At 41.0% G+C, this 22,708-nt stretch overlaps 1 protein-coding gene across 2 annotated transcripts in view; it reads left to right on the forward strand.

The window, feature by feature from the left end:
* Tek (TEK receptor tyrosine kinase) overlaps nucleotides 1-22,708 on the forward strand; it is a 116,766-nt gene that overhangs the window by 87,120 nt on the left and 6,938 nt on the right. The window contains exons 13-21 of one of the 2 annotated variants that reach the window (XM_021160928.2): nucleotides 3,856-4,155; nucleotides 5,863-6,017; nucleotides 7,434-7,644; nucleotides 9,396-9,506; nucleotides 14,283-14,473; nucleotides 14,967-15,080; nucleotides 18,981-19,051; nucleotides 19,992-20,032; nucleotides 20,812-20,908. In XM_021160928.2, the coding sequence (XP_021016587.1) occupies nucleotides 3,856-4,155; nucleotides 5,863-6,017; nucleotides 7,434-7,644; nucleotides 9,396-9,506; nucleotides 14,283-14,473; nucleotides 14,967-15,080; nucleotides 18,981-19,051; nucleotides 19,992-20,032; nucleotides 20,812-20,908 (1,291 nt within the window). The remainder of the gene's footprint in view (nucleotides 1-3,855; nucleotides 4,156-5,862; nucleotides 6,018-7,433; nucleotides 7,645-9,395; nucleotides 9,507-14,282; nucleotides 14,474-14,966; nucleotides 15,081-18,980; nucleotides 19,052-19,991; nucleotides 20,033-20,811; nucleotides 20,909-22,708) is intronic. The other variant, XM_021160929.2, reaches the window with a different exon arrangement.

Here is a 22,708-nt window from a genome sequence, read left to right on the forward strand (position 1 = left end):
TTTTTTTTTGGGGGGGGGGTCAATATTTAGGTTGGTTTTCTATGCTATTAGTGTCCTTTTAAGAAATCCCTTGCCTGTGTCTATACCTTGAAGCATTTCCTGGTTGTTCTAGCAGGTTAAGAATTCAGGCCTCACATGGTCCTTAATCAATTTTGAATCAATTTTTGCACATGGTGAGACATAGGAACCTAGCTAGCTTCACATTTCTATATCTGGAAGTCTAGTTTTCTTAGCATCGTTTTCTGAAGAGGCTCTTTTCTCCAGTGTGTGTTCTATAACTTTGTTAAAATTAGGTGGTTGTAGTTTTGGGGTGTATTTCTGAGTTCTCTGTTTTAGCTAATTAATCCACCTGACTGGTTTCATTGCCAGTGCCCTACTATTTCTGATACTATGGCTCTCTGGCTATTTGTGGTCTTGAGTTATTTCATATAAACGTATAGATTTTTTTCTTTAGTCCTATGATCAATGTTATTAGACTTTTAAAATAAGGATTGTGTTGTGTCTGTAGATTGCTTTGGCAATATAGCCTTTTGGACACTGCCAATCTATGAGCATGGGTGGTCTTTCGACTTTGTGGTGACTTCAACTTCTTTGGTGCTTTAAAGTTTTCATTGTAGAAGTCTTTCACCTGTTGGCTTATTCCCAGACTATTTATTTGAAGCTTCCATGCATAGGGATTTTTTTCTTGGTGACTTCACTATTGGTATATAGGAAAGAAGGAGTTTTGTTGTTGTTTTGAGACAGAGTTTCATTTATTACAGGCTGGCCTTGAGCTTGCTATAAAGCTGAAGATGACTTTGTCCTTCTGATCCTTCTGCCTCCACCTCCTGAGCTGAATTCTGGAATACAGGCATACACCATCACGCGCAATGTACCCCTGCTGGGGATAGAACACAGGGCTTCATGCTAGGTGAGCTCTCTACCAAATGAGCTACATCCACAGTCCTCAACTTGCTTATTTTCATATGTTTATTTTGTATTTTGTTTGGAAGTTTATCAGCTCTGTTTCCATTTGGAATCTTTAAGTAGATAATTTGATTTGACATTCCTATTTATATTTCTATCTTACTAGGACTTGAAGTACTTAAGAGTAGAGAGAGCAATCTTGCCTCACTACTAAGCATTTGTCCACTTACTATAATGTTGCTTAGGGGCTTGTCTTGTATAGTCTTTATTATGTTGGGATGAGTCCCTTATTTTCCCACTTTTTTGTTGTTGTTGTTGTTTTGTTTTTTGTTTTTTCGAGACAGGGTTTCTCTGTGTAGCCCTGGCTGTCCTGGAACTCACTCTGTAGACCAGGCTGGCCTTGAACTCAGAAATCTGCCTGCCTCTGCCTCCCAAGTTCTGGGATTAAAGGCGTGCGCCACCATGCCTGGCTATTTTCCCACTTTTTTAGGGCTTTTATTAAGGGATCAAATGTCTTTTTTTTTTTTTTTTTGAGATGATCATGTGACTTCTGTTCTTAAGTCTACTTGTGTACTGCTTTACACTTACTGAGATATTTTGAGCAGTCCTTGTATCCCTAGAATGAAATCGCCTTGCCATAGTGCATCTTATTAATATGTTCTTGATGTTCTTGGATTCAATTTGAGGGTAATTTTTTTGCATCTAGATTCATCAGAAAAATTTGTCTACAGTTTGTGTGTGTGTGTTACCTATTTTAGATATTATGGTAATATTAGCTTTGTAGATGGAGTTTCGTAGTGTTCTTTCCTTTTATATTTTATTTAACAATTTGAGTAGCATTAAAGTCAGCTCCTTGTGAAAGTATTGGTAGAATTCAGTGTTGAGTGTGTCTGGCCTTGGGTTTTTCTTTGTTGGAAGACTTAATTATATAATCCTTTTCTTTGTCAGGTTTCTTGTGCTTTCCTTTTACAATTTACTTGTCTATTGGTTGGGATGCCTCTTCTAGTTTTACTTGGGATTCTTTCAGTTAGCAGTAATCCCAAGAAAAGAGAAAGCCAACTGCTTGTAATAGCTGCAGTGCTAAATTGAGCAGGGTGTATATGTGCACCTTAGGTCAACTAAACGCCAGTCACATACCACACCTCATAGACAGCCAGTTACCATAGGACAGAAAATAGAAAAAAAATCACTAACAATTTGTTACATAGTAAAAATTATTTAGTATAAATGTAGAGATGGCCAGTGAATGATATAAAGAGATGGACCAGTGAAAGAAAAAGAAACAGAGTTAAGTAAACGAGGGATGAATAACAGAAAAGGCTGTTATGAAGGAAACATGGAAAAAGCAAGATATATACATTTTTAGGGGAGTAAGGGATGGCACAGTTAATAGGTGCTTTGTTGAAAATGTGAGTTCAGAGTCCCAACTTTCTGTAATAGCTCTGTGTGGTGGGTTACATCTATAATTCCAACACTGGGGAGGCAGAGAGAGAAGGATCCTTTGACTTCACTGGTGAGTGAACCCATCTCAAAAACTAAGGTATAGGGTGATTGAGGAAGACACCAGATGTCAACCTCTATACACACACACCTGTACACACAGTCTTAGGCATCCACACACACATAAATATGCAAATACTCTTAATTGAAAGACTTCCCCATAATGAAAACTTCATAAGCAAAGTTAGATGAAAGTAAGAATGGAAACAATAATGAAAGCATAGATGCTCCTAGGAATCAGATAGTCAAACATCACTGAAAGTAGATTAAAGGAGGGGGCACAAAGGATCAAAAGGAAAGTGAAAAGAGAGTTTGCTTAATAATAAAAACTATAAAAACAAAATCAGGAAAATGTACAAAAGTTAATTTAAAAAAAAGTCAAGCAAGCAAGCTTGAAATACCTCTTCTCTTTTATCCCGGGTCTTTGCATTAACACATCACACAAGAGTCTTTACTATGCGTTTATCAATTTCTTTTAACATTTATTTGTTTTGCTACCACATAAAGAATTGTCATGTCTACTCTTAGGCACGTTCCATGTGCACAGGGTTGAAAGCTTTCCTAGGGAACACATCCAGAAGTAAATCTCACATGCACAGTTCCTCTGAAAGAAGCTAGTGAGTGTGTGCTGTGCCCAGGAGTATGTGAAAACACGCATTCCCTCTGCCCATCTCCATATCCTTCCTCTGTTCTGACAGCACCAGATGATGTCAGCCAGTTACAGTTTTACCAATCTTAAAAACCTACTGTAGCTCATGATTGTAATGAAGAGAGTCTCATAGAGACTGCAAAGACTATTCTGTCCTGGGAACATGTCTTTTTTCACTCTGCCTGTGTCCCAGAAGGGAAAATGCTCTCACTTTTCTCACATCTCTGGCGTCTTATCTGTAAGGATTTAACACATTTTCTTACACAGACACTAGCATGCCTGCTATCTACGAATGTGTTTGGGATAAAGATAACCATATGGCACCGTAGCTAAGACAATGGACTCTACAGCCTGACTACTAGAGTTGGATCTTGCTTCTTCTGCCTAACAGTGGTGTGACCTTGACTGAGACCCAAATCTCTTTGTGTCTCACTACTTACAGTAAGAAAATGAGTTAAATATGGAATATTTAATATTTAACATGGGATATTTAAGTACCATGTGAATGTTAGTCCTCCTAATCTTTTCATTCCATCCAGCATCAAGAACACTGTAAATAGGTTTGTAAAGCAACACAAATTCCCCAAGCCTTTATTTACTATAAATGAATGTGCAAGGCATGTTCTGTATTCTCTACTCTGGGCCAGTCTCTCACATAACAGGAGTCACAGTACCATTACCAGTACAGTGAAGGAGTACTCTTCCTAGTCATGTTAGTGATTGGTGGTGAATGAGTTGACCCGACCCCTCCCTCAAAACTACAACCATCTAATTGGCAGCTGTATATTTTAAATTTCTAGTTCTCCCTCCTCAACCAGAAAACATCAAGATCTCCAACATCACTGACTCCACAGCTATGGTTTCTTGGACAATAGTAGATGGCTATTCGATTTCTTCCATCATCATCCGGTATAAGGTTCAGGGCAAAAATGAAGACCAGCACATTGATGTGAAGATCAAGAATGCTACCATTACTCAGTACCAGCTCAAGGGCCTAGAGCCAGAGACTACATACCATGTGGATATTTTTGCTGAGAATAACATAGGATCAAGCAACCCAACCTTTTCTCATGAACTGAGGACGCTTCCACATTCCCCAGGTTGGTAGTAGACTGGTATTTCCATAGAGTACTTTCAGACAGCATTGGAGAAGCCTCACTGTCTTGAGATATTTGCTCCATATGTATTCTAAGTGTTTTCATTCATTTGTCCTAGTAAGCTTTATAACTGCTATACGAATCCTTAAAATAAAAACAAAGATCTTTAGTGATTCATTTTTTGTTATTAAACCTTAGAATTAATTATCCTAAGGCACATCCCATTCAATAGTCTAAGAAAGATGTGAACGATGTGAATTTCAATTTTGTAAAGAGGTATGTGGAACTTACTTATGGGAAACAGACTGTGCGGATATTTCCGTGTGTGTGTGTGTGTGTGTGTGTGTACCATTTTGTAGTGGTGGTGGAGTGTCCTTGACTGTATTCCATTTTTTCTTGAAATAAATCTTTTAATTTTCAATGTCTCTATGCTATTCTGAGTTTTCTTCTATCTTTCTCATCTAATCTAAATCTAAAATGCTTGTCAGTATTAAATGCAAGCTAACCAAACTTAGCTGTTTGGACTGCAGCTTTCTGAGATAGTTTGAGGTCCTCCCAGAGTGTCAAGCACACTATGCTCACTGCTTGGTAAAATCTGTCAAACATAAGTGCATGCTCTGGGGCCCAGCATCAAGTGTAAGGATAGACTTCTCATCTGTGCAAATGGTGCCACATGACACTCTTCAGTGACCTATGCGTGTGAAGGAATGAAGTCACAATGAAGTCACAATGTCAGAAGGAAAGGCAATTTTGCAGATTCTTAATTTGGACTAAGTTTTACTTTTACACGTTTATATTATAGTTCTTGATTCTGTGGTCAGGGTCACATCTGGTTTTAAAATACAATAAAAGAAGCTATGTATTCATTGATGACTTTTTGAAGTATCCAAGGAATGATGTATCTACCCTATTATAGATGGAGATGGCAGATCTTAGATCACACTCTTTATCAGTGCTTAATCTCTATAAGTATTGTAGTTTGATAAAAATACAAATAGGTTCTATGTAAAATGCAATGTGAAAATTTTAGACTAAGATAGAACAAAACAAACCCCTTCCCCATTCTTGACTTTTCTATAGAAATGTAGTGAACAGTTGAAAAAAGTAGGATTCTAATCTGTGTAGTGATTATTAAAACATACTGAGTTAATTTCACTGGGATTTAAAGGACAGGAGGATTTAACACAGTCTTAAGTGGGTTATTTTAACACAAGCCCTAAATGTAATACTTTATTTTTCCTTGTTTTTTTTCCATACCTTCTGCCATCAACAATAACCAGGTTTCCCCACCCACTCTTTAAAACAAGGAAAAATATAGAACAACACAACTTATCTTTATGTGTTCTATGCCGTTGGCATCAGAACATCAAACACTTCTAGAGAAACCAAGCTACAAATTACTAAATGTTAAATAGCTAGTTATTATATTACTAAATAATATTCATCTATGTGGGCCCCTACTTGGAAGCAAAGTTGAACAAATGACATAAACTTATAGCCACTTTGAAGACACATTTGTAAATTTTAGAGATCTCATAACAACCCTGTGAGTTCGGCTCATTTCTCCTGAGTTGAGAAATTACTGAGTAGCCTGCAGTCATAGGAAGCTGGGCAGTTATATTCCCACGACTTTGCGTCTTTCCCAACAGATGGTCCTAAACCATCATCCACCTAAACTAACTCAGTGGCTTCACCTGTTTCCCTGCACAGCCTCTGCAGACCTTGGAGGGGGAAAGATGCTACTCATAGCCATCCTTGGGTCGGCTGGAATGACTTGCATCACCGTGCTGTTGGCGTTTCTGATTGTGTTGCAACTGAAGAGAGCAAATGTCCAAAGGAGAATGGCTCAGGCATTCCAGAACGTGGTAGTATCTCATCTTTTTACTAGCTAATGAGCCCTGGCTAACATACAAGGAGACCTTTTGTTTTAAAGGTGTTGGAATAGCAAATAATCCCTGTAGACAAATTTTATTCCCCCCCCCCTTTGGCTTCCATCATGGGAGGATGATGGAAGGCAAATAACATGACCATGAAAATTCTTGTTCAAGCCAGATGAGCTCTACAAGTGAAAAGCATACATTTAATAATTATGCAGGAGGATATGTTTAAAACAGGATTCCTCCCCAAATTGTGATTAGTCAGTTATTTGACAGAATATTTCAGTAGAATGAATTACACATTTTTTTATAAAGAAGGACATGAGGATAACCAGACCACAACATAATAGTTCATTTCCTTATTATGTATGGTATTAAGTGATTTTCCACACATTTTCTCATTCTTGGTTCCCATTTGCTATTTTTCATGTCCCGTCATCCCTTCTATATGTAAGAGTTACATATGCATGTACTTCTTCACTATGAACAGTCTCTAGTTGGAATTTGTGGCACTTGGCATTATCTCATTCTTTGATCTAGGTTCACCAGTAGCCAAGTTCTACAAGACTGAACTTGACCAACAGTTCTTTTGGAATGCTAAAACCCAGGCATTTCTGAAGTTTATAGCTTCAAGCTCTGTAGAATAAATCTGTGCCCACTGCTGTCAACTTTGTATGTGAAACATTGAACACAGTTCCATGCTTCCAGTGAAATTTAACTCATGTGTCTGAGTCCCCAAGATTATCTTCCACAGAGGACAAAGAGGGTTCATTCTCTGACTGAAGGCTAGAGCTGATTCACCTCAGGCTGTTCCTGGAAAGGATGGATCAGCAGGGGGATTGGGACTTGGAAGCTTGTCACAATATCAGTGATTTTTGCCACTTGAATTCAGAACAAGAGATATGCTGGGGGTTTGCTACAAGCACTAGTCATTCTAGGTACTGCAGACTCGATTGATTTTAAACTTTGGGATGAGAAAGCAAGGGAGGAAGGACAGATGTAATGTTGTTAGGAAAGGCCTCACCGAGGCGCACCAGGAGACTGCCATGACTTTCTTCAATTAGAACTACAAACTCATCTCTGTACAGCTGAATGGGATGCAAACATGCCACTCAGGCTGCCTTCACTCCTCCCTCAGCTTTATAGGCTAATGGGCAAGCCTGTGCTAATGGGCAAGCCTGGGCTAATGGGCAAGCCTGGGATAATGGACAAGCCTGTGCCCATGTAGCACTGTAGACAGCAGTTTCATGAGTGTGGGATTGTAAGATGGAACCCATTTGCATGCCCACTCTAGAATTAGATATGTGATTTGTTTTCCACCTGTTTAGATACAAAGCAGATGATAGTATGCACCTTAGGATGACAAATGTCCTGACACAAAAAAATGGTAATTTCTATTTCCAGAGAGAAGAACCAGCTGTGCAGTTTAACTCAGGAACTCTGGCCCTTAACAGGAAGGCCAAAAACAATCCGGATCCCACAATTTATCCTGTGCTTGACTGGAATGACATCAAGTTTCAAGATGTGATCGGAGAGGGCAACTTTGGCCAGGTTCTGAAGGCACGCATCAAGAAGGATGGGTTACGGATGGATGCTGCCATCAAGAGGATGAAAGGTCAGTGGTTGGAAGACAGCCTTCTGCTAGGGTGGAGAGACATTCATTTCCTGTTGAAATCTCCCCTTTGTGGCCATATATTCTTCGAACCAGGAGTTGCTCTGGTATCAGATGTGGCTGTAATGTGCAGATAACAGTGTTTCCTTTAAGATGGAGCCTGTGGTAGATGATAGCAGGATGTGCATGTGGAGGACAGGAGTAGGAGCCACTCAAACACCAATATGTCCGTTCCTAGGGATTTGGGAATGTTGGTGTTCTGCCATTTATTGCTCATTTGGGGAGGTGTTATTGTTTCTCATAAGGCTCATCTCTGAAATTGAGTGTGTATCATAATTAACTAGAACTGTTAAAAACAGACTGATTCCCCTACCTCCTCCCCCAATCACACTTGAGTATTCCCAGTTTCTGATTTAGGAAGTCTGGTCAAGGTCACAGAATTTGCATTCCTGTCTCCATGCAAGGCTGACTTCGTAGGCTTTCATGCTTTTTGATCACACTACTGAACCTTGGTGAGAACTGACTTTAAATTTGCTCCATGCCATGGTAGGATTATAACACCAGGAACTAAATCAAAAAATTATCTAAGCTTAGAGATAGTTCCTCTCTGTTCACGTATCTCTTTTGTTGTTGTTTGTTTTCTTCTTTGAGACAAACTCTCACTGTGTATTCCAGACTGACTTGGAACTCACTCTAACTAACTTAAAACTCAGGGCAATCCTCCTGTCTCCAGGATAGAGGCATAAGCAATGGTATTTTAAAAATAAACACACACAAAAACTTGCTGAACAGCCATAAATCTCCTTTCTATTCTGCTTTTGTTGCAGGATATTTAGCTAACACTGACATAGTCCGGGGTGCCTGTAGTGGTCAGAGCATGGCCTTATGCAATCAGCTTTGATTGCGATCTTACCTGAACCAGATTTTCCACTTCAAATTCTATGAAAAAGTGAATCTGCTTAACTATGTAGCAGGAAATTTTCACAGGCAGAGTAATGACATTCTAGGGCAGTCTACTGAATGATACACTGATTAACAAAAATTTCCCGAGGCATTGACTCTCAAGACCAAAGCTACAGTGAAGGTCCTATGATAGGATCAGGGCACCAGGCCTGGGATTTCCAATCAGTCCATACCACAGATGCCCCTGCCCCACCTGATTCATTGGTACATACTCTAAGCCTGTTCTAGTATACACAGAGCCACCAGGACCCCTCCTCTTCCTGATCATGCTCCTTTTCAAAAACCATCAATAGCACCCTGAGCTTCACTCAAAGCTGGGCAGTCTGAGCATCAGCCAATGGTCTTCTCTCCATTCAACCCTGATAGTTCTTCTCATCAAGGCGCCACTAAAGAGATAGGGCACAAAGAATAGGCCAACTGCAGCTCATTTTCCTAGAAAACGTCCACGGGAGAGCAGTAGTTCTCATCCACAAGGCATTAAGCTTCAGGGAGGGCATGTGTTAGTTTGTGGATGCAAGTGAGGGTCAGGAGTATTATTGAACATCTCCCATGCTCAGAGCAGCTCCCCCCAAAACTTACCAGCCCAGTTACCAGTGGTGAGACTCAGAAGCACTGCTTCAGTGGGTAGAGTTTTCCAGGCCTGATGGTAACTAAATGAGCCAGGAGTCCTAGGGGGTGGTGGTGGGGGGGGGGGGCAAAGACAGGACAGGGACAGGTGTCTCTCATCTCTACCCTTTTCTCTTTGGAAGGGTGTGAAAAAGTAACATTACAACTCTTGGCCTTTCTTCCAGAGTATGCCTCCAAAGATGATCACAGGGACTTCGCAGGAGAACTGGAGGTTCTTTGTAAACTTGGACACCATCCAAACATCATTAATCTCTTGGGAGCATGTGAACACCGAGGTAAGATGCTCCCCTGCCCCTGCTCCCAGCCCCAGCTGATTTTAAAAGATAAAACAGGAACATTCCATAACAAAAGGAGGAAAGATAATCATCTCGAGAACATTATTTATTTTAAAGCTGCAGTCTCAATCTGAGTATCTATCGAGTCCCGTTTATTGGCTAGGATGAAGTTTATAGTTTTTGTGGAGGGAGGTGCTAAGGATAAATTAGTGATCTGTGGTGGTTTAATATTTAATGACCAAGGTATCCATGGCTTCTTCTCGCCCTTTTCCTTACTAGTCAAGGAATTTAAAAAAACATATTATTACTATAGACATATAGGAAATGTTTACCATTAGAAAAAGTAGAGTACATTGGCTCCTCTAAATTGAACTTTTTTGCTTTGAGTCAGGGTCTCACCATCACCCAGGCTGGCATGGAACTCACTCTGTAGCTCAGGCTAAACTAAGATACAAAGTATTCTTCCAATGCTGAGGGCTTAGTGTTCTGCCTTTTGAAGACATGAGGGCCATTATGCACTGTGATATGAAAGCACTGATCATGGTTAGGCTAAGCAGTGATATTAAGTTCATATATGACAGTTCTAGTCTAGTCAAAGTGTTTTCAGTAATAGTGTAGCCTTACAACTGCTCTGTGTTCTCATATTTTTAAACCCAGGAATTCAAGTTTGATTCAAATGCTTAATACTGTAATGTGTGTAATGAGCTATGAGGGAGATCACAGCAAAAATGTTTTCGGAGTTTACTTTGATATTCATGCGTCACAGACTTGTAGTTCTCAGTCTGTCTCAACAAAATTCCTCATGGAAAAGTTTGCTTCCATAAACAGAAAAGGCTCCAGGCTGTACTTATTTATAAACTTGACAGCCTTTTGTTGACTTTCTCAGCAGAAACCATCAACAATAGAAAAGAGTTGGTTTCTTTTTCCTCGATTTACTAAGCTAAAAATATGGGTGTCTTAAGCAATCTGTCATCCTATGATCCAATAAGGGTATAATTCTGAAAGCCAGATCATATCTCTTAGATTAAATAATGAAGTAATGACATTTGTCTTGGAGTTATTTCCTGGGAATAATAACTGGTGTGGGACAGCAGTGCATTAAAAAAAATTATCAGAGCTAGAGCAGTGGCTCAGGGATTAAGAGCACTGGCTTCTCTTGCAGAAGACCTGGGTTTGGTTCCCACACCCACATGGCAGGTCAGAGCCAGCGGTCACTCCAGCTCCAGAGGGATTCTGACACCCTCAGCCAATCTTCATGGCTACCTACACATATGTGGTATATAAATATACACTTAAGCATACACAGGCTACAACAGATAGCTCAGCAGTTAAGAACACTGACTGCTCTTCCAGAGGTCCTGAGTTCAATTCCCAGCAACCACATGGTGGCTCACAACCATCTGTAATGGGATCCGATGCTCTCTTCTGGTGTGTCTGAAGACAGCTACAGCGTACTTATATACATAAAATAAATAAACAAATAAATCTTTTTAAAACCAGCTTGAGTACATACAATATAGTAAAAATTTAAAATAAATTTCAGACAACTGAAAATATGTCTCAAATTTTTTAAGTACACTGCTTATATCTCAAGAAATTGTGCAAGAAAGCATACCCATGCCATATCTTAGATCTACCTTTCTTAGGACATATTTGGGATTCTGAGTGGGAAGACTTTTCTTTCTTTCTTTTTTCTTTCATTCTTCAGGCAGGTGAGGGGGGTTACTAGTTTTACATTTTTTCCATTTTAATTAGATTTTATCTATTTAATTTTATATTTTATATTTATTGCCTTTCTTTCTTTTAACATCATGGCCTCTGTTTCCCCTCCTTCCTTTACTCTCAGTTCCTTCCCCCACCTCCCCTCTGTTCCCTCCTCCTTCTACTCCTCCTCCATTTCACCCTCCCAAGGATACCAACCAACCATGGCATACCAAATTGCACTAAGTCTGGGCACCTCCCCTTGTATTAAGGCTGCCTGAGGCAACCCAGCAGGAGGAAAGGGTCCCAAAAGCAGGCAGCCCCTGCTCCCACTGTTAGGAGTTCCAGAAGAACAAGCTCCACAATGGTAACATGTGCAGAAGGTCTAGATGAGTCCCAGGCAGGCTCTCTGGATGCCAGTTTAGTCCCTGTGAGCCCCTATGGGCCCAGGTTGGTTGGTTCTATGGGTTTTCTTGTGGTATCCTTGTTCCCTTTGACTCCTACAATCCTTCCTCCCAAATTTAAATTTCTTAAATCCATTTGATCTTTTAACATGATGATTTGGACACACACACAAGCACATGCATCTACCTAAGAAAATCACTACTTTTTTTTTTTTTTTTACTTTTTTTTGGGGGGTGGAGGGTGTATTTTTTCTTTTTCCTTTTTCTTCTTCTCTTATATACTACATCCCTACTGAAATTTCCCCTCCTTCCACTTCTCCCACCCCTCCCATATTCTCTCCATCAGATTCCCAGATCTATTCCTCCTATTTCCCTTGAGAGAGAGCCGCAGGCTCCCAGCGATAGCAACTGAACATGGCATAGCAATTGCAATAAGACTAGGCAGAAATCTCATATCAAGGATGGACAAGGACAACCTGTAGAAGGAAAAGGGTCCCAAGTGCAGGTAAAAGTCAGGGAGACTCCCCACTCCTACTGTTAGGAGTCCCACAAGAACACCAATCTACACAATCAAAATGTATATACAGAGGACCTAGCTCAGACCCATGAAGAGTCTGCAATTGTCACTTCAGTCTCCGTGAGCCCCTATGAACCCAGGTTAGTTGATTCTGTGGGATGTGTTCTCATGATGTTCTTAACCCCTCTGACTCCTGTAATTCTTCCTCCCTTTCGTTAGCAGAGTTTCCCTGGTTCTGCCTAGTTTTTGGCTGTGAGTCTCTGTATCTGCTCCCATCAGTTGCTAGATGAAGCCTCTCTGGTTACAACTGGGCTAGGCATTGGTCTATGAGTATAGCAGAGTATCATTAGGAATCACTTCATTGACTTTTTTTTTTTTTTTTTTTTTTTTTTTTGCCAGACATGTTTGGCTATATCCTGGGTCTCTGGAATGTTTAGCCTCTAGTTCCTAGCCATCCAGAGAATGTCAGGTGTGGTCTCCCTCTCACAGCTTGGACTTCAAGTTGAAGCCATTCCAACAAGTGGCTGGCCACTCCCATAAGTTTTGCCCTACCATTACCTCAGCACTTCATGCAGGCAGAAAGGATTGTGGGTCAAAATTTTGTGACTGAGTTGATGTCCTGCTGCTGAGAGACTTGCCTGGTTATAGAAGATGGGTCAGGCTCCATCTCCCCCATTACTAGGAGACTATGTTCATGTCAGTCTCACAGACTCCAGGGAATCTATGCTGGATTCACTAGGTTTCTACATTGCCTCTCAAATGCCCCCCAATTTCAGTTGTCTCCCTCAGTACTCTTTCCTTTTGTCACTACCTCTAGCATGCATAAACCCTCTCGTTTACTCCAATCCACCCCCAAGTCCATCCACGAAAAAATATTCTATTTCTCTTTCCCAGGAAGATCCATGTGTTCCCCCTTGAGCCCTCCAAAGAAATTCCAACTAAACTCATAAACAAGACAAGGCTGTCTACTCTCTCCATATATATTCAGTACAGTAATTGATGTTCTAGCTAGAGCAATAAGACAACTGAAGAATATCAAGCAGATATAAGTTGGAAAGAAGAAGCTTTGTAGATATGATAAGTATACACAAGCAACCTTCAAAATTTTACCAGAGAACTCCTACATCTGATAAACACCTGTAGTGAAGTGGCTTGATACAAGATTAATTCAAAAGAATCAGTGGCCCCCTCCTGTACACAAATGACAAATGGGCTGAAAAGGAAAACAGGGAAACAATATCCTTCACAATAGCTGCAAATAATATTAAATATCTTGGGGGTAACTCTAACCAAGCAAGTAAAATACTTGTCTGACAAAAACTTTCAGTCTTTGAAGAAATATATTGGAAGATACCAGAAGATATCAGAAGATAGAATGATCTCCCATGCTCATGGATTGGTAGGATTAACAGTAAAAATAGTATTCCTACCAAAAGCAATCTACAGATTCAACACATCAATATTGCCATTAAAATCCTCATCAAAATTTCAACACAATTCTTTTCACTATTTTTTAACAATAAGGAAAAGAATTTAGGATAAAACCAAATCAACGAGACAGACTTCCTTTAGGAACTGTATTGCTTTATTTTATTGTTCTAAAATTCAAGTGTTTGATGTCTTTAAGCAAAATATAACTTCATAAGCTAGATCCCTGCTAGGCAGTTGTCTAGCGAGTATTTGGCTACTTAGTGTGGGTTTTGGGAGAAGGGAAGGCAGGGGCATTTAGCCATTGGTTTACTGTTGCTAGAGATGAAGACCAAAGTGATGTCCCTAGCTCGTGTTAGCTTTTTGGTGAATATTGGATGAAGTTAAAGGGACTCTGATGAAGGTGTTCCAGGGAAGAGGATGCTTCGATTTTCTTACCCTAATGTTATGGAATAGCAGGTGTATTCACATCTGGTAGCAACGAAGGAGTGGGAAAGAAAGATTGCGAGTTCAGGGCTAGTCCCTTGAGACACAGCTCTATAAGGTCACTATCACTATCCCTCATTTCCCTTCTATCCCCAGCATCACTACTAGATGTGTCTCTTTTGATCAAAATGAAGTTTGTAAGCCAATCTCCAATACCAGAACACATCTTGAAGATTCCCCGGCTGTTCAGTCAGGATAAGACAACTCTCTCTCTCTCTCTCTCTCATCCCTTCCCCATAGGCTATTTGTACCTAGCTATTGAGTATGCCCCGCATGGAAACCTCCTGGACTTCCTGCGCAAGAGCAGAGTGCTAGAGACAGACCCTGCTTTTGCCATCGCCAACAGCACGGCTTCCACACTGTCCTCCCAACAGCTTCTTCATTTTGCTGCAGATGTGGCCCGGGGGATGGACTACTTGAGCCAGAAACAGGTTTGTTCTTAGAACCTTGTTTTGGACGTGTTTCTGTAGAGTTCCCTCTGCAGGGCTCTAATGTGTTTAGACAGTTTTCCATGATCTTTTCTTCTCCTATTCCTTTTTAGTCTCCGTGGGTTAAAAGACTGATATTTTTCCACTCCAATAAAAAGAAGTCAATCCCCAGTACTGACAGTATATTTCCCTAGGGGATTTAAAAGCGTGTGTTTAGTGAGATGCCCTGATCTTAACATACTGAGATTTACTTGCAAATAAGGTCAACAGCAGAGGTTCATTACTGTGGAAAGTCCGGTACTTCCTCCCAACCATAAAACGATTCTTTCAAGATGTGAGGAGTCACTCGACAGAACCTGCTCTCTGAGAGTTGTGGGGGAGTGCTTTAAGGGAGCTGGATTCTGAAGACTTTGTTAAAGGTCTTTCCATGGTGTCATTTCTTGAGTATTCTCTACCAAGTATTACACTGAAGATCCATGACTCTTTAAATTTTTAGTTTATTCACAGGGACCTGGCTGCCAGAAACATTTTAGTTGGCGAAAACTACATAGCCAAAATAGCAGATTTTGGATTGTCACGAGGTCAAGAAGTATATGTGAAAAAGACAATGGTAAGTTCCAGACACAGAGGTCCTCCCTGTCCCACTAGAATGGCATTGCTCTGGCTGACTGACACCTCTGGCATAGATACTGTGTGGCCAGGTAGTCTTTCACATTTGGTTCCAACATGATACTGTTGTCATTGTGGACATACACAGTTGGCCTCCTGTGGAGTCTCTTGGTCTTGTTGATAAAACGATTTTAAAGTGAACCCAGAAGGGAACCCAAGGATGGGTGTTGGGAGTCACTTGGAAGGTGTTGGAGGAAGGAGAGAAAAAGTTACATCTTAATTGAGGACAAATAACACCTTAGACAAGATGGGCACTCTGAGAAAAAGGGTCAGGTACTTAGATCTAGCTTTGGGTTTTTTTTTGTTTTTTTGTTTTTTTTTGTGATTTCTATTGAACAGAGCAGGAAATTGCCCTCCTCTAAGGTAACATGGCCTTTGGGAATATAAGTAACACAGCTACCTGTCAGGAAGTTTGTAACCCTATAATTTATTTGGTTAAGTCTGGTAGTCAGCTCAGAGTGCCTCCAGGTGGGCTAGAACTGATAACTAGCTAAGGTGGGGATAACAACTGGCTTCATTTACTATCACCTTAAGCTTTGGGACCTGGAGAAAGCCCTCCCATTGGTTCATCTTTACCTGGTAGTTTGTTGCAGGCAGTGGCTGGGTCTTCACTACTCACTGAAAGGTGAGTGTGGGACAGTAAGTTACATGGAACTTAGAGATTCCCTACATTAGTGCTTGATATCTGCCTTTCATTAAAAAAAAAAAAATCCCTCATCTATCAGATGTGTCTCAAAGGAAGCTAACAGAGGCTGTTCATATATCTCAAGGGCACTTGGGAAGTATTTCAGGAATAGCAGGTGCATTCACATCTGGGGGCAAGCAAGAGCAATGGCAATATCCCATGTTGTTTTAGGGGTGTCTGAGACTTTCCTGATCAATGACTCATAGGGAGGCATCTCATGCTTTTATGAAGATTCTTATTTAATAACTCAGGTGTTCTGGGGAGAACATTGTCCACCCATGAAGAGTGACTCAATTCAAAAATCCTTGAATTATATATTTAAATTATCTTGCAAAATAGTATGTTTCCATAACAATTTCTCATTTAGTTAACCTGATCCTGCCCCCCACCCCCCATTGTTGCTTACTCCTTACACTCTGTTTTCTTCTTTTCTGTTTTTATAACCGCATGGGTCCAGCTCTCCCCTCATCTGAAGGCTTTTTCCTGTCCCACTTGCATGTGCCAGTTTCAGCTTCCTGTCCTGTACAGACACGCCAAATTAAACACACAAATCTAAAAATTCAGAGATAGGATCCAGGTGTTTATCTTTCTGAGTATATTATTTTTTCTTAACCCTCATAGGTAGTGCCACTGTTGAAAGCATTACTATAAACTACACTAGGCAATTTAGTGTTGACTGTTATTAATAGACATCAGCCATCACCTCACTGATTTATTATGAGGCCATTTATAATAATAGTAGGTTCAGTAATAACATGTTGAGACTTAGTACTTTCAGCAAAAGCTCTCAGATAAACATAGAAATAGCAATTACAACAGTTCAGTGGCCCAAGGTACAAGAACACACACATGTGTGTGGGAGCACAGAGAAAGCTCCCTGAACCAACCCTGAGGGTAGTCATGGAAGGTTTTTTGGAGGAGGTCAGTTCCTAAGTTAACATAGTGAATGTTGAGTAGATATTGGATATGAAGATGAACTGTAAGAGCTGGATAAGGGGGCCAATATAGAAGTCTGGAATCAAAGGAGAACATTAAGATTTGGGGGGTTATATAATACAACAAGGAAGATGAGTTCAAGTTCAAGGTTTGAGGAGGAATCAGGGATGGGATCTTGAGGCTCCGTGAACTCCAGGCAAGGGCTTTGAAACTCAGGTAAGGACTTGTGATCTTAGGTCATGGATGCTAATGATTGTATTTTAAAGAAAAGTCCCACATCTGTAAATTAATCATCTCAAACAATCATCCTGTATAGAGAACAGGACACTAGAGGGTGAGGTTTATTAGGTAGAGCGCTCACTGAAGAGGAAACGATCATCAGACAATGGCTGAATCAAGGTGACACGGAGAGTGGAAGTGGATGAAGTCCAAAGAAGTCAAACACAGAAAGTGTGAATGCACTTATGGAACCTTGGCAGTATGAAGGCCGAAGCCTGTGGGGTTGTGGGGGGCGAGGGGGAAGAGAGCAGCTGATGTGACTACTTTCCATTCTACGGCTGTGATGCAAGAGTGAGCTAGAGGAACAGGTGAGGGATTTGGGCCCAGATTGACATAGAAAGAAGGAAAGTGTATGAGGGAGAATGTGGGGTGAGTAGGTAGATGGGAGGACCCTTTTGAACCTGAGCCCTGTTTGGGACTTACAGCCGTTCCACAGATGACTGAGAAAGAACCACATACATAGAATCACACTTGAGGGTGGAGAAGGTGGTCTTAGGAAGGGCATCCTGTTAAAATGCCTGCAAAGGCAGGTTGAGGAAGATCTCCAAAGCCTTCCTGATTTTATAGGCTAAGATGGCACTGTTGAAAGTTTGGGTATCTCTGGGAGGGGAAGAGGGGGCCAAGGAAGAAGAGATCTCTTTAACGGTGAGCCACATAACGACCCAGTTGCATAGGAATCCTCCAAATCATAAAGAATTTGAGGGAAATAGGACCAAAGAGTCCCAATATCCATGCTACACCTCATTTTACTCAGCCTGGACACAGGATGACACTAAATGAGCAAAATATTTTCCTTCCTGATTGATCAAATGCTTTTGGGAGGCCAGACATGCCCACTTCTGTTGAAATCTTTTATTTGCCTAATGTAATTGTCTTCTCTTAGGTTTACCGCCTCTGTCTGCCCACCTAGGCCTAGTCCTGGAAGTTCCCAGGCTCAGTACAAATTTAGGTCTAGAATGTTTTCAGACTAACTGCTAAATAAGCTTACCCTTTCTTGTTCTTTCTGATTTCTAGCTGGCTGGTTCAACTCAGCTGTTCTGGCTCAAACTCCGGTCCAAGCTGATTGAGTCAATCTAGTTTCTTTCTCTGGGTCTCTCTTAAATTGCTCTGCTTGGCCTCATACTAACTTTGGCAATATGTTCTAATCTACCAACTTGTTCTCGTTCTCTGGTTTGTTCCTTCTTCACCTGTGTCTATCTTGTTCTCTCTGTCTAGCTTGTTCAACCTGTCTCTGTACAACAGTCCCTCTTCCCCCTCTCTCTTTGCATTGCTCCCTCAAGTAGCTTCTCTTTCCTCTCTATTCTCATGAGAGTTGGGTATATCTTATTCTGCAAATCTTTTTCTGCTTCATCACTTTGTCCCTCAATTAGATATCAGTTTCAAACATGGGTGCTTCTTTCTACAAACCAGCTTTAGCTTATTGTTTGGGATTAAAGGTATATACTAAGGGCTTGTCTGTATTCCAGCCAGAGGGAATAAAGATGTGTGCTAAGGCTGGGCCTCAACACAACTAGAAACAGATTTTTTTTTCCATTCAGTAAATAACACAATTGTGGAGTTCACGGTGTGATCAAATATCCTGTGACAGACCTCTAAGGTGGTCTCTCCAACTCAGCCCTTGTCCCCATTGTCCCCTTCTCACAGTACAGCTACATTCTCAGTTTCTGGGCCTGTCCCCTATTTAAAAAACCTCTGGGTGCCATTCCAAGCACCAGGTGATCAGGTGAATAGCGGAATAACTATCAAATGTGCAAATTCACATAGACAGACTCAAGTCAGACTCCCTGGGGTAAGGCTTACAGCGTCTGCATATCTTTGAATTTGAAAACATGTGCGTGGTTGGAAATTCACAAACTGAGGCTTCCTGAGTCTATTGTGCCTATGTCTGTGATTCTAAACACAAAATCTTCCCTAAGTGATGTCTCACATTGTTCTCTTTAGGGAAGGCTCCCAGTACGTTGGATGGCAATCGAATCACTGAACTATAGTGTCTATACAACTAACAGTGATGTGTAAGTAAACACCTTGCCTCTAAGAATTTCTTTTTCTTAGAAAAGTATATATTTGGCAGAATTGCTAAAGAGAAGCAGGGATACCCTGGGGTATTGTCCAGGTAATTCCACTGGCCTGCTCTCAGGGACCCAGCAGCTGCTTATGTCAGGACCTGCCACTGTCACTAGGTGTGCCAGGTGTGTGCAGCAGATAAAAGGGGGAAATAAACTCAAAGAAAACGAAGCTGCAGAATGGAAGTTCCCAGTGTAAAATCCCAAGTGTCAGGTTTGAAGGTGTCTTCTCCCATCACATAACAGACTTCAGGTGCTGAAGTCATGACTTCTAAAAGAGAAAGGGTATAGGGGCATCCCCATGAGTCTATTCCCTGGACCTAGCATAGAGGAAGCAGCTTAGAATAGCTGGCATAATGGTAAGGCCATGCCTTCTTACAGCCTGCAGTGACAGTCACTTGTACACTCACTCTTGCAGGAGGAGAAAGTAAGGCCAGCAGAGAGGGAATAGTTGTCCCAGAGTCCTTATTTAGGGAGGAGGAGACTACGCTGTCCCCACTTCAGACATGTGCATCACCAGGGTGTCTCCACTTTTGGAGAACTATGCTTAGGGGTCTTAGTAGTTTATACTAACCATCCAAGTATCAAATGGCAGAGAAGGGCCTCCTGTCCCAGCTGTGTGGTGTGGAATTAATTGTCTTCTACAGTAGGGGTTTGGAAAGATCAGTCACCCCACCCCCATCCCAACCCTAAAGCCCTCTACTTACCTAAGAGCCTAAGCAGAACTCACACTGCTGTGTGTCAGGTCTTACCGTAAGAAAGCATATGATTAGCATTTCCTCTTTTGATAAAAGGTTTCTCACCAGGGTTGGGGGGAGGGGCCTGTGGAGCAGACTCTCAGCGGTCACCCTATTTGCTGATGACTTTTTTTATGCCATCTCTCCTGCAGCTGGTCCTATGGTGTATTGCTCTGGGAGATTGTTAGCTTAGGTGAGTATTGAATTTCCCCACCAGGTGCAACAGTGGGGACAGGGCATGGAGCCTCCAGAGTCTCCTCATAACCCAGTGCCACAGGACACGCTTTAATTTCTCCAATGGCAGCAGCATACTTAACACTAAAGGCCTTGTGGCTGTGCGCTTCATTCTAAATAGTTTCTGCCTGTGTCTGAGTGTCAAAGAGCAGTAACAAGGTACCCTTATAACTGTAAATGGATGTCACACAAGCAATAAAAGCTCCATCCTAAAGGCCATTTAACTTCACAGGCAAAAACCCACACCCCAAACCAAGCACTCATGTATAACATGATAGTGGTCTTATAAATTACTATTTTAAAATTGCACGTTGCTATATTGAAAAGTAATGAGAGGTATTGTATAGGATTTCCCTTCCTTTGAAGTTTTTCTACAATAGTGGATAGCTTTTCTAAGTTACGCTGTACAGTAACTGTTGTTGATAAAGTAGGAATTGCATAAATACAGACTTTTAGTATGAAAAATGAAATGTCATTGGTACATGAGATGTGCTCTGCCCAGGAGACTTGGGAGGAAGGAGAGGCACTATCAGGAGTGAGGTCTTGGTGCGTCCTCTCCACTCAAGGAGTGGTAGTATCGTGGTGTGATCAGTGATGCAAGTCCAGCCTAGTACACAGTGAGGTTGTGGAGGGAGGCACGTGTCCTCTGTCTTCTCCCTCCTCACTACTTAGCACTGGGGCAGGAAACACAGCCTTCTGTGTCAGTGGGACTCATGGACCCTACTCCTTGTGTTCCAGGAGGCACCCCGTACTGCGGCATGACGTGCGCGGAGCTCTATGAGAAGCTGCCCCAGGGCTACAGGCTGGAGAAGCCCCTGAACTGTGATGATGAGGTGTAAGTCAGGCCTCACGGAGGTTATCTCATCTCTCCCTTTCTCCATGTGACTCTCACGGAGCCATCAGCAGATATAGTAGGACACCCGCATTAAGATATCACATAGGTGAAGAAAAAGGAGATTTTTTTGCTAGTAGGCAAGGAGCAGCAACTTTGCCTGCTACTTACATCAGGAGAGTGGTTAAGCTACAGCTCTTGAGAAGGGTGGAGCGAGGAAGGACAAGGACAGGAAGAGTATGAAATACACAAAATTGATCGTGAAAAATGCAGTAGATGTTTTATTCAGGTTGGTGTACAGATTTTAGAATCACTCCATTAAGCAACAACTTGTTCACAGTTTTGCTTCTTTTGAAATTATTTTCCACAAGGAAGAACAATTAATGTCAGTGGAGCCTCCATTCCAGAACTAGCCAGTGTAAGTCCTGACGTGGCAAAATTTCAAGAGTGTTTGGTGATAGGTTGAACAAACAAGTCATTGTTCAGATTTCTAAGAAAGAAGGAGATGCTAATATTTCCCCTGGTACAAGAGGCATAAACATAGTCACCCTGGGCAGACATAAATGATCACGGGCCTCCAAGAGGATATGAATAAATTCTGGGGTGAAGGCTGTAAAAACACAGTTGAATGAAAAATAAAAACAATTCAGGCTATAAAAATGGAATTTTATAAAACAAGAATCTTTGAAGAAAGGCCAAAATGAGATAAATCCTGAAATGAAAAATGTCAGTTATTCAGATGAAATCTCAGAGGAGAGCCCTGCCCATAGATTCAATCAAGAGGAAGAAAGACTGTCAGGTCTTGACAAGGAGGAATGGAATCACTCAATCAAAAACATGTTTGATTTAAAAACAAAAATCAATCAAACAAAGCAAACAGCCAAGAAATAGAACCTATGGGGTATATGGAACACTGTAAAAAGACCAAACTGACTAAACCATTGGAATAAGAAAGTGGCGGAGAGACCCACTTCAAAGGCACAGAAAATGTTTTTAACATAATCAAAAAAGAAAATTCCCAAAGTCTAGAGATGCACCGGGCGTGGTGGCGCACGCCTTTAATCCCAGCACTTGGGAGGCAGAGGCAGGCGGATTTCTGAGTTCAAGACCAGCCTGGTCTACAAAGTGAGTTCCAGAACAGCCAAGGCTATACAGAGAAACCCTGTCTCGAAAAGCCAAAAAGAAAAAAGAGAAAAGAAAGAGATGCCTATCAAGGTACAAAAATCATGTAGAACACCAAATAGAACTAAAAAGGAACCCCCCCCCCCATGTCATATAATAGTCAAAACATTTAAATGTATAGGAAAAACATTGAAAACTGCAAGAAAGAAAGAAAGATCAATCCACATGGACAGATAGACCTTTCAGAATAACAGCCATTTTTTTTCCCATGAAGACTATGCAAGCCAGGAGGGCTTGGATAGATATTCTACAAGTTATGAAAGATTACAGATTCCAACAGAGACTACTACAGTGGGCAAAACTGCCAGTCAAAATTAAAGTATAAAGAAAATCTTCACGTGCTAAAAATGTTTAAACAATTTATAACTAATCTCTCTCTACAGAGGATATTAAAAGGAATACTTCGGTCTGAAAAAAATGTTAAATCAAAAGAGGTATATAATAAAACACCAGAAAAGCATGAAAATAACAGAAATTAATAAACATTGTTTAATAACAATTAACATTATCAGTATCAATTCCCCCAATTAAAAAAACACAGACTAATGGACTATGTTTAAAAACAGGATCTAGGGCTGAAGTGATGGCTCAGATATTAAAGAAAAAGACTCAAACCAAAAA

The sequence above is a fragment of the Mus caroli genome, chromosome 4 (genome assembly GCF_900094665.2).
Source record: "Mus caroli chromosome 4, CAROLI_EIJ_v1.1, whole genome shotgun sequence".
Taxonomy (NCBI): domain Eukaryota; kingdom Metazoa; phylum Chordata; class Mammalia; order Rodentia; family Muridae; genus Mus; species Mus caroli.